The 19,596-nt window shown below is 41.3% G+C and overlaps 1 protein-coding gene across 1 annotated transcript; it reads left to right on the forward strand.

Moving 5' to 3' along the window:
• The first annotated feature begins 528 nt into the window (after nt 1-528).
• On the forward strand, nt 529-19,037 carry ehd1a (EH-domain containing 1a). The gene is made up of 6 exons (XM_074648664.1): nt 529-1,293; nt 8,600-8,697; nt 14,276-14,517; nt 15,107-15,277; nt 17,111-17,275; nt 17,886-19,037. The coding sequence occupies exons 1-6, from the start codon at nt 905-907 to the stop codon at nt 18,429-18,431; spliced, it is 1,611 nt and encodes a 536-aa protein (XP_074504765.1). The 5' UTR covers nt 529-904; the 3' UTR covers nt 18,432-19,037.
• Nucleotides 19,038-19,596: the final 559 nt, after the last annotated feature.

Genomic DNA, 19,596 nt, shown 5'->3' on the forward strand with positions numbered 1-19,596 from the left:
TGCCCATTTTGGGCACATAAACCCACTTGGTACCCAGGTACCCCCAGCATAACCCATGTTATGTTTTTATTATTATTATTATTATGGTTATCCATTTTCAAAGTCTGATCTAAATTATTTTCTATTATTATTATTTATTTATTTTTCTATTTATTTTGGACGACCCACTTTGTACATTTCTTTTTATCTTATCTGTTTTTAATGCAGAAAAAACTACAGAGTTTTAGTCTTTTTATCACTTCATGTGTACTTTATATTTTTGTAAATAAATGTTACTGTGTATATATACACACTATATATTTACTGTAATTACTTTGATATTTATACTTCAGTTTATTTACTTTTTTCCTGTCTGAAAACAGGAAACCAAACCATGTTGGCTGGGATATCTATTATTGTAAATACACAGCCCTAATACAGATGGAATTTAAAGCTGGGAGCATGTTTCATATTATTCGACTGGCTGGCGTCCTTTCACGCTTTTATTGTGAAATATATGTATTTCCGGTATGAGCGTGCCAGCCAGCCAGGAGGGGGGTTCAACTGACAGACGGTTGCTAAGCGAGTTAGCCGTTAACCGTTATGAGCAGTTGTTACGGTTACTAGTCACACCTCTGTAGTATTACACGGTATCTAGCCGCGTAGAGCTCCGTGTTTGTGGCGGAGTATAGTTGACTATCGTCGGTTCAGCTGAAGAGGGAGTCCTCCCTGTGAATGAGTGACTCGCAGTAGGCTAGCTAAGAGAGAAAGAGGAGGAGGGTGGAGACAAAAACTTCCACAGACCTCGCCCAGCCCAGCCGTTGCTTCACTCCAGCAGGCAGCTACTCTCTTGACGGTGGAGGAGAGATCCACACCACTAACATACACATAATACTGACACACACCGTGTCAAACTAAAGCCACCATGTTCAGGAAGAACTTGAAGAAGGACCCGGAGCTGTTCCACAACGTGGCGGAGGGTCTGCGGCGGCTCTACCGGACCAAGCTGTTCCCGCTGGAGGACGCGTATCGGTTCCACGACTTCCACTCCCCCGCACTGGAGGATGCCGACTTCGACAACAAGCCCATGGTGCTCCTGGTGGGCCAGTACTCCACCGGGAAGACCACCTTCATCCGGCACCTCATGGAGCAGGACTTCCCCGGGATGCGGATTGGCCCCGAGCCCACCACGGACTCGTTCATCGCGGTGATGCACGGCGATCAGGACGGGGTGATACCGGGTAACGCGCTGGTGGTCGACCCCAAGAAGCCCTTCCGCAAACTCAACGCCTTTGGCAACGCGTTTCTGAACAGGTAACAAGTCCAGAGTAATGAGCTTACACTGCAGCAATGTGAAAAATGTGGTGCACTAGGATTACAGGAACAGTTAGAGACCTACAATCATGTATTCATGGGGTGATTGAAATGCAAAATGTCATGTCAAAGTCATGCCTGTCCTTGCATTGTCATTAGTTCACACAGCTGTGTGTTAAGAACCGCGTCATAACAGCACATCATCATCATCATCATTGAAATGGCCTCACTACATGTCCTTACATGCAGGTACATTCACAGTATGCTGTTGCACAATGTTCCCAGCTGTGTGAAAGTTTTCCCACTTTCGTTATCCTGAGACGTGTTTAGTGTCAATAACTATGTGTGTATGGCAAAGCAAAAGGACAGGAAGGTGCTTTCCAACATTCACTTTGGTTAAATCCTGCCAGTTAAAGGGGCTCTATGTAAGAATCAGAAATTGCTTGTTAACAGTGACACCTGTGGCCGTTAAGTCCAACGACAGTCAGCGTCCTGTTGCTCGCTCTCGCACTACGTAGACGTGAGCATCAGAACGTGATTGACAGCTAAAACCACAATATCACTATATATTTCACGTGCTTGGCAGTAATGTTAGCTTACCAAAAGATAAGATAAGATAAGATATTCCATTATAAGTCCCGTAGTGGGGAAATTTGCAGTGTACAGCAGCAAAAGGGATAGTGCAAAAAACAAGATGCATCAGCTAACACAGTAAAAAAAAAAAGAGCTAAACAAAGTGTAACAAAATATGAACCATTTAAATAGAAGGAAGTATAAAAATAGGAGCTGTATATGCAGTATTGACAATAAACAGACTATTAACAAAATTGCACAAGTGGAAAAATTATATTGCACAGTGAGAATGAATGAATGAATGAATGAATGAAATTCCACTTGAAAATATCAGGTTATTGTCAGTTTTTGGTGTGTAAGTGGTCTACTGGGAGCAGTGCTGGTTGTGGAGTCTGACAGCTGTAGGAAGGAAGGACCTGCCAACGAAGGTCCCTCAATGACTCGAAGGCCTGGCCGATGTTGATCCTAGTTTCCCCCCCCCCCCGACATCGGTTACATTCCTGTTTTGCAAGACGGGCTTCACTAGATATAACTTTGTTTTTTGTGTGCTTCCGTGGAGTTTGTGTTGTGGTGGGGGCTGGTTGTTTGTTGGCGTTAGTGGACTCCATTTCTAATGTTAGCTGTGGTTGCACTGTTAGCCCTGAAGGCACACGCCAGCTTGCATGACGTCACATCCGTTGGATTATACTGGAAAAACATTCTTCACATGAAAAGCAGTCTACAAGTCTCGGAAGGTCTCATTTCTTAGGTTAGGTTACAACCTGTTCACACATTGGCAATGATTAAAAAACATTTATACGAGTAAAACTTAGATACAGTCCCTTTTAACATTGTACCTTGCCCTTCTTCAGGCACTTCTTACTTAAAGCACCTGGCGGAGCCACTGGTGGTGACAGATCGTTTTGTCCCAAAGTCACAGAGTGGCCCCTTTAACATAGAGACATGTGAAAGTGTTGCTAGGCAACAAGCTGACCTTGTCGCACCCTCGAATGTAGGTGCCATAAGTTTCATACCCCTTGGTCATATAAGTGTTGCCTCATCAGTAGAAGCCGACAAGCCAACCCACTACCTGTGTGTAGGCCTTGTGAAATCTTATCACAAAGGTTTAAAGGTTTTTGGTGTGACTGTCTGTCTTCTTATTGTTCATTGTTGAGTCAGCAGTTGTTTCACTAAGTCATTCAGCTCTTAGCTTGTAGATTCAGAGGAAACCTAGAACATTTCTCAACATTTTGTGAATCACTCAGTGACACTTAAACCTGGTGTTCAGCCTGACGTTAAAGTCTGATGTAAAAACGTCCTCATGGCAAGAACTCACATGACTAAGAAGTATTGCTCAGGTAGGGCGTTAACTAATAGAGTGCTCCAGGGATGACGTATTTTTGTAGGTCAACCAGGAAGTTGGCATCTCCCTGGGTTCCCTTGACAAAAAGCCAATGGAATTTTTCCATTAGGGGTATTTACTGATTATTGATGTATTTTATGTTGTAGAACAAAACTTGTGTTAACCACAGACCTTATTTCAGGCCTCTAACTAAAAACCCATTCAAAAAACTCTCATTCTAGTAGCACTATTAATGCAAGATGAGAATGGTAAAAAAAAAAAATTGGAATGATAGAAAACAGCAAAATAAAAGCAGAAGAGAAAGTGAAACAAATGAATAGTATAGAGGGAAAACTCAGAGTGGAAGGTGAGACTGCACAAGCCAGGTACTATGAGTCAGAGCCAGCATGACGATGCTCGCTTAATCCAATCTTTTGTGTGTGGATTTGTGATGACATTAGGTGGCTGACATCCAGTTGTTGATGGTGTAACTTCCTGTAGAGGATGTGGGTATATCCCCTCTCTTCCCAGTGTGGTGGTGTCACCCTGCACAGGAATAGCCAGCCAAACAGATGGACAAATAATACACAAATGACTAACCTGTCACAATCTTAATCTCTTATTAACTTCAGATGATCGGGTGGGTTGTGTAGCCATATTTACAAAAAACTCAAGTTGACACTTCCCCAGTTAAACCTATATCCTATTGTCCATTGAGATCACTTCCTTCAATTATGTGAAGTGTTTGCTTTATCTTGCGTGAGTGCAAATGTCTGCCAAACAGCATCAGTCAAACTCTAAAAAGTGAATTTAGATAACATTTTATAATAGAGGGGTGTTGGACCTCACGGGCCACCATTCACCCCTCTGCAGTTTATTACAGACTTGAGGGGAAACCAGATAAGATTGTGTACAAACAAAGGCTATTGTCCATTGTAGCATCATTTGTCAAAATGTTGGACGCGATCCTGTCACATCACGGGACTTGTGGTTCTCTTTGAATTCAGGCCTGAGTGGCCTTCATTTGTTTAGGGGAAAGCTCACATGATCATACGCAACATAATGTGTGTATGACAATAGCAGGCGCGTGACCTTTTTTGAACAGCTCTGTGTATGTGTAGGCCTTAAACATAATTAATCAGTTGTGATGGCACACAGCCCAGAACAGGCCTACTATTGATAAAAAGCCTGTCAAGAACCAGATCCAGACTAACATTTGGATCTGGACTGCTTTTGGCTCAGACTCTGCCAGCTTTCCACTTTCCTTTTGAGGAGGCCAAAAGTATTTGGATTTTGAAGTATTTTTGGCCTTCAGCTGCTGGTTGACTGAATGTGTTTTGATTCATAGAAGTAGGTAGATGTAGACATCAAGGATTAGTTAATTGACTGATTTTAAGGTGGAGGAGAAAATAGTATGTCATAGGAGCACAAACGGCCTTGCTCAGCGTGATGGCAGTTCCACGGTGTTAGCTCTTTAACCATAGTCATTCAACCTGCAGGTTAGCCTTTAACTACTAGCCTCGGTTGGGACTTACCCCTCAATATAATCAGTTATTTATGAAGAGAGTAAACAGAAATCACTGATGTGATCCCCCACGCCTACAGTTTGGATTTGGCAAACCCAAAAGCTAGTGGCTGGCTACTAGCTTGCCATTTTTTAACAGCATTTCCATTATTTCTATTTGGAGCAGCCTGGTTTCACATTGTGTTCCTCTGCATGTGCATCTGATTTGTACTAAATCCTAAACATTTCCTTAAAAGTAACTCCAGATAAACCTGTTTATTTTTTTTTTAGCTCTTACTTCCTTTTAGTTAAAATACCACTGCAGTCAGAGGGCCTCAGTATGTTTGTGCTCTCTGTAAGCCATTACTCAGTAAAAACCACAGTCAGCAAAGTTTAAGTTCCGCACTGGCCCACCCTGGCCTACACTGTCCCGCTCTGTCCTGTCCTGCTCATGGCCTTTTATTCCAGGACACTGACTCTGCACTTTACTCAGATAGGGGTTGACACATGCACAGCCTTACAGAGCACATAAACAAATACACATGTAGGTATAGATATATATGACATAGAGATATTTTATTCACACACACAAGTCAAGATTTTAGAGGAAGTAAACATGGGAAAGTGACACAGTTGTAACAACCCTGTCCACATCCTTAGTGCTAGTGACAGCCGCCCTGTTTCCTCTTCTCTATGGGAAGTTGAGGGTTACATTGTGAGGTAAGGTCATTGGTCAAGAGGTCTGATGTGGATCATTAACTAGGTGTTGGAAAGAAAAATGACTCACCTATGTATTTTTACAATTTTGAAATTGATTTTTTTAATGCCATAATCAATATATTTGCTTTTATTGTTGTAGTCAGAGTAACGTGACGTCATATCCGTTCTGTATCCGCCAACCAAAACAAATCGTAGTCAGAGAGCCGAAACGAGAAAGTAGAAAACGGCGGAGGATCCGCATGGATACGACCGGCACTCTCACATGTTAAATCCAACGTGGTAAACACTACACATACAGTAAAGTATGGAAACACTTTGGGTTTCACACATTACCAGGAAAAGCAGAGCTAGACATCATGGCTAAAGCTGCATGCTAACTCTGTCATGGACAGGAAACGTTATCGTATTGCGGCAACATGCGGTCAAGCCGTCACTCGCGTCTCTGTGATCAAATCAGCCGATGCTACAACTGTAGAGCACCCATATGCTGACATTTATGTTAAATACATTAAAACAGCCCCGATGGAACTGACCATGGCTGTATAAAGAGAACGGAGCTGACGGGAGAGCTAGAGACGGACTTGGGGAGGTTAGAGGAAGTATACATGTGTGACTACGTCCAGTTTTCAAAATAAGGTGTTAACAAAGGGAACTGAATATACAAAATACATATGGAAATATGATTGATTGGATTATATTCACCAGAAGTATAAAACACTACATTTCCCTAATAAATTAGATAGAAAATATCAAAAAAAATTTGAGGGAAATGTCTTTATTCTTTGAATTTTGAGTTTATGGAAAGAATGTAATAAATAATGCCTGACAATGACTGATATATATTTGACTTCAGGACATCTCTGACTACATACATGCTGAATATCAAACATTTTTACTGTATTTATTTAAGTATTTTCCAAAGTAAAGGTTCCTAGAAGTGTATGACTCAACTTTTTCTCATGGTCCCATAGTGGTAAAAAAGTTAAGAAAAATCACAATAAATCGTAATATCGAATCACAATACTTGTAGAATCGCAATACTTAAAAATCGGCACCCAAGTATCGTGATAGTATCGAATCGGGAGATAGGTGTATCGTCCCAGCCCTACTATTAACCCAGGCCTTCATGCCAGGGCCGCAGCCTCACAGAGAAGATGAGTTTCTCACTTTCTCGAGACATAATTAAACAGCGAAGCATTTTAGATAACTCGGGGCCCCTGTGCCTGGTAGGGTCCTGTGCTTCTGAGAATTCCAGCTTGAGTTCATCGGAGCATTTTTTCCTACAGTGCTCTCTGTGGAAAATGTCGGGATAGATAGTTAAATGGAAGACATGCGCCAAAATTCCAACTGGATATCATACGCCACCAGCTTTGACAGGGAGTGGAAAAAACCTGCATGTTTGTTATCTTTGGAAGTCACTGCTATTGTAATGTTATAGCATGCACTGGATCTATATGTGAGAAGCCTACCTCTCATATTTCTTTGACTTGTTCATTGTCCTTGGATTTTCCTTTTTCCTCCCTATGTGTGGTATGTTAGGGTTTGTGGTTGGTGAGTGTGTGTGTGTGTGTGTCTGCCCTCAGTGTGGTTGCAGCTGGAATGTAAAAGCACAGTTCTCCCGGTCTTATGACCCAGTGCCTCTGAGCTCATGTTGAGAGTATCGGTTCAGACTGAGTGAGAGGGCAGCAGAGCGAGGAGTAGTACTCTGAGCTGTGGGGTGTCTTTAACAATCCCCTTCTTTGTCCTGAGTGGGACACCATGGGTTTATGCAAAACCTCTCATCCTCTCACGCTTTATAGTGTGTATATCTGTCTGTGTTTGTGTGAGTCAATTTCTGTTGGAGAGCAACACTCCCCTTTAAAGTTTAAACCTCAGTGTTCCAGCTTAAAGGAGACCATTGTGTAGTGAATGATGTTGCATTGGGAATGACTCAGGCCTACAATTCATAACTTAATAATGTATTGTCCCAGTGTTTCCCTAACATTCCTACATCAATGGTAACCTCCCACAAGCGACTTCCCCCACTGTATGGAAAATCTGAATCATGTTGTCTCACTGTTATTGCAGGAAAATATCCAAAGAACCAGAGTGTCAACTAGAGCTGAAACAATTAGTCGATTAATCAATTAGTCAACCAATGGAAAATTAATTGGCAACTATTTTGATAATTGATTGATAATTTAAGTATTTTTTCAAGCACAACTACCAAATGTTCATTGGTTCCATCTTTTTAATATTGAGGATTTGCTGCTTTTCTTTCTCTTATGTGATAGTAAACTGAATATCTTAGATTGTTTTTACTCCTGGTCAAACAAAACAAGCAAATTGAAGACGTCACTCTGGACTTTAGGAAATTATGGCCATTATGTCATTTTACAGACCAAATGATTCATCATTAATATAGAAATTAATAGGCAGATAAATCGATACTGTAATTAGAATAGGACTGCAACGAACATTTTCATTGTCGATTAATCTGTTGATTATTTTATCGATTAATTGATTAGTTGTTTGGTATATAAAATGTCAGAAAGTGGTGAAAAATGTCGATCAGTGTTTCCCAAAGCCCAAGATGACATCCTCAAATGTCTTGTTTTGTCCACAACTCAAAGATACCCAGTTTAGTGTCATAGAGGAGTGAAGAAAAAAGTACTCAAACTGATTAATCGATTATCAAAATAGTGGGCGATTAATTTAAAAGTTGACAACTAATCGATTAATTGTTGCAGCTCTAAATTTGAATTATTGTTAGTTGCAGCCCTAGTGTCAAGGTCAATCAAACTACAGGCTTCAAATGTGCTGTGTGGAAAAACTCTGGTACTTTGACATTATTATTTTAAAATCTACCCACTATTATTAACGTATTATATAAATGTGAACATTGTTTAACTGCAAGAACTTCTAAAACTTTGTGTTTTAGCTGTGTGTCTTTTCCAGCAAGGGTGTATTCAACTAACATTAGTGCCTGAGAGCATGAAGGTTGTTACTGAAAAGCTCCAGAATAATGTCTGTTTAATGCTAAGCTTATGTATAAACACTCTGACTCAACTGGTTTTTGTGTCTCTCCCACCCTCCCCCTCTACCCCTATGCCTCATACTCTTGATCCTGTCTTTCTTTCTACTCCCTTTTACTTTCTTTTTCTCTCACCTGCACTCTGCCCTCTCTCGTTACTGTATTTTCTTGGCAGGTTCATGTGTGCCCAGATGCCTAACGCCGTCCTGGAGAGCATCAGTATCATCGATACTCCTGGAATCCTGTCCGGAGAGAAACAGAGGATAAGCAGAGGTCTGTCTTACGTAAACACCCACACTTAACCCACTCTCTCACTCACCTAGTCGCTATTACTATTTAACAGAGCCTTGCCCTCTCTGCTCAATCACCCTGAAATACCGCAATCGCATGCATACAAAATCCACCCACAGGAAGTCAGTTCAAATATGAAAAGGAAACATGCTCAGGTGACCTACATACTCTTCCTTTCCTTAAGTCTGGTATGTCTGTTTGGCATTGCGATCTACAAAGACAACTGTAGCAGTCCAGCACATAGTGTATTTAACAAACCTGTACCTGTATTTAACGCCTAACGCCCTCAGGTCAAAGCGTTAACCAAATAGTCATGTAAACCTGATGGAGGCCTTCACAGCTTGGCGGTAGCAAGGAAAGGGTGCAAAGCACTTTGAAGTTCATTTCCTGTCTCTGTACCTGTGGTTTTGTACGGCACGCTCCTCTCACATCCTTCCTTCTTTTTTGTTTTTCTTTCTTTCTGTTTTTCAGATCGGCCCGTGGCCAGGTTTATGTTAAATGAACAACAATAATCGAAAACATTTCCTCTATGTAGCTGTGAGCCCTCTCTGTTTGTCCTGTGCTTGTATCATTTATCACTTTATGTCGGAGTCATTTCCCTGCGCTCTGTGGAAATAAATCAATTCATATTTTTATCCATTTGTCCAACAATTCTGTGACCTACAGGGTCTCTTCAGAATTGCCACATACACAGTTTTCCTTTTACTTTTGATGATACGACAGAACACAGGCAGAAGATGACAGTGCAGCTGAACACAGCTTCTGCTTTTTCTACCTGATTCGAGCCCCTTTAAGAGGAAGCACACATACAAGAGTTTTTGTGTACTCTAGGGAAAGGATGTGGAGTAAAATGGCAAACATAGCAGAGAGTTTCCCAAGACTGCCCCCCCCCTCCCACCACCACCACCACCCCCTCATAGAGCTGATACACAGTCAGTAAATCTGCTCTTTATTGTTGAGTTGGATTTCCCACGACACACAGCAAGAAGGAAGAGAGAGAATAAATATTTAGCGTTGAGTTTAAATGACAATCAACAGAAAATTAATCTGCAACTATTTACATTATTGAAGAGCCAAATGTTCTTTGGTTATAGCTTCCCATATGAGGATTTACTGCTTTTCTCTGTTGGTTGGAAGCACACAACAAGCAATTTGAAGACATTACTTTGGGCTTTAGGACATTTTTATGAGCAATTTTTCACTGTTTTCTGACATTTCATGGATCAAACCATTTATCAATTAACAGAGAAAATTGTCGTCAGATTAACTGGTAATAAAATAGTAGGGCTGTCAAAGTTAATGCGATAATGATAATAATCCATAATGATAATAATAACGCCACTTATTTCTTTAACACATTAATAAAATTGATCTTTTGGAGGTTGTAGCAGGCTCACTTTTAGCTAGAGTGAAGATACTGGCATCATATGAAACTAGAAAACCCTAATGAATCCATTTGTACCAACCATGTCATACTAGCTTGTCGCAAAGAAGGCTAAATACCACACCAAACGTGCACTCAATTTTGGCGAGGAAAAACTGGCATGGCCATTTTCAAAGGGGTCCCTTGAACTCTGACCTCAAGATACTGTATGTGAATGAAAATGGGTTCTATGGGTACCCACGAGTCTCCCCTTTACAGACATGCCCACTTTATGATAATCACATGCAGTTTTGGGGCAAGTCATAGTCAAGTCAGCACACTGACACACTGACAGCAGAAGGAGAGACAGAGAGTACGGATCGTTGGCACTGAAAAGGCCAAACAAGCGACAGTAAACATACAAGCGTAAAGTAGTGCCATCTGATAAGAAAGAAACAGGAAGTGTCTGTATGAATGAAAAGACTGTCTCATGTCAAGGTGACCCTCTTCAAAAAGAGACGCAATCTGATACCTCATACCTCAGTTTTATTTCATACATACTTACATCCTTACGAGAACAGAACAGAAAGGCACATACACTCTCTCGCTTTCTCAAGCCTACACACACACACACACACACACACACACACACACACACACACACACACACACACACACACAGCGGTTATCCTCTTAACTGTTTCTACATAAACACAGATACTAAACTGTACTACCCAGACATACTGTACTCACTGTGTCATATATAAACAGGACTGATTGTGCAGCTGAGGTGTGACGGGCATGTGTGTGTGTGTGTGTGTGTGTGTGTGTGTCGGTACAGCCAGCTTTATACTCAGAAACAATGAATTTGTGTTTTCCATTCATCGACGCTTTGTTATTGCATAATGCTTTGATTATGAATTCTTTTTTGATGAGGTCAGCATGTAAGAGGTTGTTCCTCAGTGAAGTGTCGAAAACTATAACGAAACTGTGATTTTGCAGAACTGCTTGGCATCTTTCCCATAGTCGTTGCTGATGACTTGACATGGATAATGACACGTTTAATACTATTCAGCAAATTTAGCTGACAGGAAGAAAAAAACGATTTGTCAGAAGCTAAGTTGAACCTTAGAACTTGTGGCCATAATGTATCCCTGTAGCTTTGTTTTAAGGAGTAGTTTTTGGGAAACACATATTCACCTTCTTGCTCAGAGTTATATTAGAAGTTAAATACCACTCTCATGTCTGTATGCTAAATATGAAGCTACCTGGCAGAGACAGTTAGTTTAGCTTAGCATAAAGGCTGGAAACAGGGGGAAACAGCTAGCCATGCTCTCTCCAAAGGTAACTAAATCAAGTAAAAATAAAGCTCACTAATTAACTTGTTATATCTTGTTTGTTTACTATGTATAAAAACTGAAGTGTAGAAACAACAAGTTGTGTTTTTATGTGCCGAACTATTCCTTTAAGAGATGAAACTATTGGTCAATTCATTGATTAGTTGATCATCCGAAAATTAATCGGCAACTATTTTGATAATTGATTGATCGTTTAAGTCATTGAATCTTTATACAATGACAGTTTTCCTAAAATTAGATTAAAAAAGTCACAGCATATTGCCTTGCTTACAGTATTGCAAAATATCGCAATATTGAATCGTAACCTCTGTATCATGATAAGAATCGTATCGCCAGATTCTTTTATATTTTTATATATATATTTACATATATTTGTATTTAATAATTTATTTATTTATTCATTCATTCATTCATTCTTCAGTCTAGAAAAGGTAAAAAGGAATAGTGAAAATTGTCCATCTCAATTTCACAGTGTATAAAGGGATGTTTTTTTTGTTTTGTTTTTGTATGTATTAAACAAACAAGATATAACATGTTAATGGTAGGTGGATTATCTTGCCTCCGGACAGAGCTAAGTTAAGTGTTTCCCCCCTATCTCCAGCCTTTATGCAAAGCTAAGCTAACCAGCCCCAGGCTGTAGCTTCATATTTACTGTGCTGACATGACAATGGTATTGATTGATTTTCTCAACTAACTCTCTCTCAGCAAGAAAGTGAATACGTTTTTCCCAAAATACCAAACTATTCATTTATTTATCCATGAGATTTGGATGAAAGTGTGTTTTCTAATATGACCACATTTTAGATTTTTCAACAAGACAAACAACTCTACAGCCTAATCTTCCCACTTTGCTGCTCTCTGTCAATATTTGGCCAATGAATACATGGGTGTGACCCTGTATGTCGTCTAAACACATGCTAGAGACACAGCAGTTGTCGATGCTATGTGCTATAAGTAAATCTAAGCTTGAGCAGCTGTCCCTCTGTCTGATTCCCTGACCCGTGTGTTAAAAACAGACTTGAGAGAGAATGAGCAAAAGTCCTCGGCTGGCTCCCACAGGGATCTTGAACTTTAAATATTCCCCTTTTATCCCCCCCCCCCCTGCTTTCACATGTCGTCATGCGCACAAACAGGCACAAACAGGCACAAACTCCTTTTTGTTGAAGGTGTCCCTCCTCTATGTCCATCTCTTATTACATTCATGTTTGTCTTTTACTTTTACTTTTACTTGCCCTTTCTCTCTCTCATTTTTTATCTATCTACATCACAGTTTTGTCCATCTACTGTATCTCCGTGTCTCTCTGTTGTATACATGTGCATAGACACAGACAAAAGCCAGCTATGTTGGAATGCATGTGCAGCAGATCTGCCGCTGATTGTGCGACAGCCGAGATGAGCTTTTAGAGCAACTGCATTCTTCTCTGATCAGATGACACACGGACGCTAATCAGAACCATAATTCCCTCTTCCTCACTCCCTCCTCGGCTCCTCGAGGCAAAGCTCAGTGAAAAAGTCCCATTTTTTGTAATTTGATTTAGCCCTCTTGTTTCCTAAATAACCAAAGGAAGTGAATAGTACAGTGAGTTTCTGTACTCCAGCTCAGGCGTGACACTTTTTGGTGTTATCGTCATCAACGGCACTGCATAGCATGATATTTTAACACTTATATATCCGGTCTATCTCAAACGTTTGCTTTTTTGCTTCCTCTTTTTTCTTCCAGTACTATTGGGCTTGTTTCTTATGAGGCACATTGCTGAAAACTGTCTTTGATAAGGTCATTTCAATCCTAATACATTTTCCAGAAGGACTTCAAACTGTCTTTACCTTCATACGCCGCTCCTGCTGTCTCAGTAAAGCTAGTTAATAGGTAACCAGGGAGAAACTGTGCTGCCTCTTGACAGCCCTTATCTAAACACTAATGGATCAACATGACTTGGAATATGAACGTAGAATCCACAATAAAACTGCACCCACACACAATTTATTGACTGATTGGAGCCATTGAGCTCTTTGTCAGGTTGGACTCTTGTATTTCTCCACACCAGTATGCTCGGTTCTGATAGCAAGATTTCGAATACGTCTTGGTCACAATTTAAATAAACAAATCAATATAAGTATTGGCTTCAAAAAATTCCTCTAGTACTAAACATAACTGCCAAATATAATTTAGGCAACAAAGAAACTGAGTAGTTGACATGATAATGCATGCTAAATCTGAATACTACCTATCCTCACATTGGGCCTCATGCAAAAACATTTTCCTATTCTTGTCTTAACTTTCTTTTACCTTTTTTCGTACAGTGGGCTCGTACGAGTGCGCCACGTTCAGCAAATGATCCTAACTTCAGATAACTGTGTAATTGACCCACGTAAACATGATGAATGTCACCTAAATGAGTGCACTTTCATGAGAATTGTAAATTAGCACAATTAATGCCCCAATGATACCATGTAAGGCAACGCGTCCTGCCCCATTCGCCTGTCTCTGCCAATATATCAGCACGCTGTCTAAAGACACGTTCTCTTCCAAAAGGGCCTGACACGCATCCAAAAGAAGTTAATCAGCCATGACGTGCCTGGTTACACTTCCTGTTGACCTTATTATATACAGAGACAAGATTTACCTTCAATTAGTGCATCATTTAAGTTGTTTTGCAGTTTGAGATGTTCATATTGTTGTAATATAGTATAGCATCAATGGCCAATTTAAATTAATGATGACATCATTAGGCTATATGAATACATTTAGGGCACTAGTGGAAGTCATCAGGGGGAACAACATTGTCAGTGCAGATCCCATCTTTAATCAGCCGGTCTCTCCTCTCTTTGCTCTCTCAAGGTTACGACTTCGCCGCGGTGCTGGAGTGGTTCGCAGAGCGCGTGGACCGCATCATCCTCCTGTTCGACGCCCACAAGCTGGACATCTCGGACGAGTTCTCCGAGGTGATCCGAGCTCTGAAGAACCACGAGGACAAAATGCGCGTGGTGCTGAACAAGGCGGACCAGATCAGCACTCAGCAGCTGATGAGGGTCTACGGAGCGCTGATGTGGTCTTTGGGGAAAATCATCAACACGCCTGAGGTGAGAAGATCTGGGACTGAATTGTTAATGTTTTGAGGGAAAATGTGGCCGAGGTCCGATGATTTTTCCAAGGACGCGGTAATTGAATAGTGACATGTTTTAAGATTATTCCAGCTAATGTTCTCAGTTTGTCATTGTAACAAAAGACACAAGAGAGAACTTGTACAACCTGATATCGTGTGACCTTTGTGAAGCTTGTCTTATGATTCTTCCCTGACTGCGTAGTTAATGTTTGATCTGGGGCCATATTCATAAACCGGTCCCAGAGAAACCTTTGGATCATGGAGATAATTATTCATTGACTTTGAGAATGCATTGTACTGTGAAGCTGCTCTACCGGATGTGAAGCACAGAACAAATACGTTTTAAAATGTTATTATCTGTCAACCTCACAGTCAACCTTGCATTGTCACACACACTTTATGTCTATTTTGAGTATACATATGTGTTTTTGTGTCTGTTTAAACATTCTAGCCTGATATCAGTGTCATGTATGTGACTTGTGAAAGAATGTCCTCTGGTATGGGTGCGGGCAGTCAAGTGTAACCTGATGAACAGTGGAGATTAATGAAGGTTACCTTTATTCCAGGTGGTGCGCGTGTACATCGGGTCGTTCTGGGCCCAGCCTCTGTTGGTCCCGGACAACAGGAAGTTGTTTGAGGCAGAGGAGCAGGACCTGTTCTTGGACATCCAGTCGTTGCCACGTAACGCAGCTCTACGCAAACTCAATGACCTCATCAAACGGGCACGCCTCGCCAAGGTCAGTATTATCAAGACTAAGGCTATGTTCCTAATCACATACTTTTACTTTTACTTTTAGTGCAGCTGCCCTTTCAAAGTATGTACTGCTGCAGTACACATACAATTGGGACATACTACTTTGTCGTAACATTGCACCTTGAACTTTGACCCTCTTGCCTGTTTATCTGATATATTTGATATTTGTCAATGAGCTGTCTTCAGGCTGTCATCTGTCTGTGCTCTCTCTTGGCGGCTCAGTCGATGTGACGTATCTTCCGCTGTGCAGAGGATTGTGGGTCAGAATAGCCAGAAAAGCATGCTGACTTGCATACTGCTAAATGTGACTGGATGCAGTAGGGCATCCTGGTATTTTTGACATACTATGTCATTAGGGACACACTAATCTCTTCTTTTTCTGGCATATTAAATAGTACAGTAATATGGGTATTACTACAGCCATGCTGGTGCTTTGACCTAAAGGTCAAATTCATGTCAATCCATCCAATAGTTCAGGTCAGGACCAGAGTGGTGGTCAGACAGACAGCCATGCTGCTAGAGTGACTAAAAAGCATCTGATTAAAAAGCTGCATTAACACATCTTATTTTCACTCTTGTTCTTTCTCAAGACTACCCCTGTCCTCCAGCCCCACATGAGGGGGATTACACAAAATGTCCTGTTTTATGCAACTTTCTTAGTGTTTAGTTTCTTAACTAGCCAAAGGCAGAAGTGAGAACAATTGTTTGTCAGAGCAAGAGGGATTATTTGATGTTTCTGCTATCAGTCTATATGTATATTTGGTAAATTCCCAACTTTAAAAATCCCCCATGAAAATACTCTGATATAGGGTTGCACAATTAATCGAAATTTCATCGCAATTTTCAAATCTCAGTAGTCTCAATATTTATTATAGGCAAAATGTGTGTCAAAATACCATTTTAAATTAAATATTGTGGTGCTGCAGAGATGTCCTGGCCTACACATCATATTCTACAGACTTCACATCTTTGTTTGGTACAGATCCCCGCAAAAATCTAACCATAATAATTTTAATGTTTTTCAATGAAAATGAGAATAATGATGTAGAATTATCATTCCTTCTAATACCACAATTCATATCACAATTGCAATATCAGTCAAAGTAATCGCAATAAGATATTTTTTCAAAATAGTTCAGCCCTACTTTGATAGGTTTGATTAAATGTATTGATAAATAAATATTCTTAAAATTACATTTAATCCTTCTGCCTGTGTCTCATTAGAAAATCCAACATCTATAAATACGCAAATATATATATATATATATTTTTTTTTAAAGTTTAACTGTTGGACACAAAATGTTTCTTACTCCACTCAGTCCTCATTCTCAGTGCATGTGTTTCCACATCATAGCTGCATACTGGACCATGATTGGCTTCCAGACTAGTTGTGATGTCACAAAATTGTAAACACAACGTGTTGAACTTAGATTTAAAGTGAGCACAGCAAAAACTTTAGCAGATGAATGTGAAAACAGACTTCTAGTGTCAAACTCAGCACAGTGAAACTCAAACATCCAAGTGAAGTTACAATAAGCTGAACACATTTTTGAGTGAGAGAGAGTTATCTTTTTCTTGGTGGCATCAGAAATCCTCTCATTTAGATGTTCATTTTGTGACGTGTAAAGAGTTAGTGGGGTTTCCAGTCAGGTCTCTCTCCATGTACTTTACTACAGTATCAAATCCATATAGGTTATCTGTCCTTGAACACCAAAACTCAGTTCACTAACTCATTTGTTCATTAATTAGTTGCCACAAAAGCACCGTTCAAAAATCACTGAAAGTAAGTCCGTCCTATTTCCTTTCTGTTGTCCAGGTGCAGGCCTATATTATCAGCTCTCTGAAAAAGGACATGCCGAGTGTGTTTGGAAAGGATTCCAAGAAGAAGGAGCTTATAGCCAACCTGGGAGAGATCTACCATCGGATCGAGAAGGAGCACCAGATCTCACCTGGAGACTTCCCCAACCTGGCCAAGATGCAGGTAAGATGTGTGTGTAACATTTAGGGGGATCTATTGGCAGAAATGGAATACTAGAACGTGTTGTTTATATCTACATAGGGAGCGGGTCCTCTCCACGGTGTCCACCATGTTGCACCGCCATGTTTCTACAGTAGCACAGAAAGGACAAACCAAACACTGATAACTTTTCCTGCTTGGGCCGGAGTCAATAACGTTACTTGCTGCCGTCACCGACGCTTCACCACTCACTTCCCACGTACACACACACACACACACACACTCTACGCACGCTACTCTTACAACAAAAATCCAGCTACCTACACAGTAGACTGTGATGTACCATTCAGTGTTACATATTTGATGAAATAACAACTTTGACTCTATTTGTGGCGTGCTATATAAAGTGTTGGAAACAAACGGTTCAGAGTAGAACGACCTTCCAACCTTCACATCTTTGCCCTTCTTTCCTGCCCCTTGCCCTCCAGGATGGGCCAGGACGGGGATGAGATTTATTCTTCCTGGTTTGTCAGGAAATCCTGCTTCTTGTACGCTACGCCCATTGGTCGCCATTGACGACTGATCTATTTCTATCACCAAATCCTGTTTTCTCTCAACCCCCCCATCCCTTCAGGAGCAGCTCAATGGCCAGGACTTCACTAAGTTCGCACCGCTGAGGCCCAAGCTGCTGGAGGCTGTGGAGGACATGCTGGCCAACGACATCGCCCGTCTTATGGCCTTGGTGCGCCAGGAAGAGGCCGCCATGCCCAGCCAGTCCGTCAAGGGTGGATGCTTTGAGGGAACCATGAGCGGCCCCTTCGGTCACGGCTACGGAGAAGGTGCCAGCGAAGGCATCGACGAGCTGGAGTGGGTGGTGGGCCGCGACAAGCCCACATATGACGAGATCTTCTACACCCTCTCTCCCATCAACGGCAAAGTGTCCGGCGCCGCAGCAAAGAAGGAGATGCTGAAGTCCAAGCTGCCCAACACGGTCCTGGGAAAGATCTGGAAGCTAGCAGACGTGGATCAAGACGGCCTCCTCGACGAAGACGAGTTCGCCCTGGCCAACCACCTCATCAAGGTGAAGCTGGAGGGCCACGAGCTGCCGCCCACGCTGCCTCTACATCTGGTGCCCCCGTCCAAACGCGCCGACTACGACAAAACATCCCTGGATGCCTAAAGGAGGAGGAGAGGGGTTTGGAGGGGGCAGCCTGGAGACCAGCCATAACAACGCTTTGCATCAGGAGTCTCCAGACAAAAGTCCAACCACAAGCATGAACAGCATCGTCCTCCATCAAGCTGTGAGTCTCCAGGCTTCCTGACACGCCATGAGGAGGTGTACCTGTGATCTGTTTCACCAGAGAGAGACTGGAGGGGTTTTGGGGGGGGGGGGGCACGTCCATCTTCATTAGGGGATAATATTTGGGTATCTATTAGAAATAAATATGGGGGGAGGGGGGGGATGATTTGCAAACTGATGAAAGGACATTACCGGATCATGAACTGATGGGTAGTTGGAGGTTGCATGATGGGGGCTGAACATGGATTTGTGCATCCTGTGTAAAAGATATCTTCTAAATATACAGTCCATATTATTATATGTTGATCCAAAGAAATATAGTTTTTTTCCCATTTGGAGAGAGAAAGAGGAAATAAATCAAAACAGCTGTTAGAATTGTTTTATCTATATTTTTGTATTTCCTGACTGTTAGCTTTGACTCTTTCCAAATGCTTCCTTTTTTATTATTTTGCCAGATAAATAAAAAAGGAATACTCTACCATCTGACTCGCGGCTATGTGGGTTTTTATTTAATCTTTCTATGATACATACGATTGATTGGCGTTCATCAGATGTTTGACTCACACAAGAACGTCTCACTGGAAGAGACACTAATTAAAATTGGGAAAATTATAGTTGTGTGTCTTTAATGGGGCATTGAGGGTCATGTCAAGGACTGTGTCACCCAGAGGTCATCAAGACACTGACTTTTATTTTGAAATTCTCTCATTTTGATAGTTTGAATGTAGTGTACTGCCCTCTGTAGGATAGAGAGATTCGTTGCCAGCACTGCCACGGGACATATAAGGCCATTTGCCCATGAAACGAGTCCTCTCTGACTGCATATTTCTGAGGGCAAATTGAAACCAGCGGTGAAGGCAGACACTTGTGACTTTCTCTGGAACATTTCAGGACACATGGAAACAATTTACAGAGCTAGAAATTCAGTCCAGGCTCAAGCAGATGAGCACAAATCATGTACAGAAAGACAGGAAGCTGCAGCTTTACTAAAGTCCTACTGGGAGTCTGAATAGAGATGAAGCTGGCTGCTTATAACTTTACTATT

The sequence above is a fragment of the Sebastes fasciatus genome, chromosome 10 (genome assembly GCF_043250625.1).
Source record: "Sebastes fasciatus isolate fSebFas1 chromosome 10, fSebFas1.pri, whole genome shotgun sequence".
NCBI lineage: Eukaryota > Metazoa > Chordata > Actinopteri > Perciformes > Sebastidae > Sebastes > Sebastes fasciatus.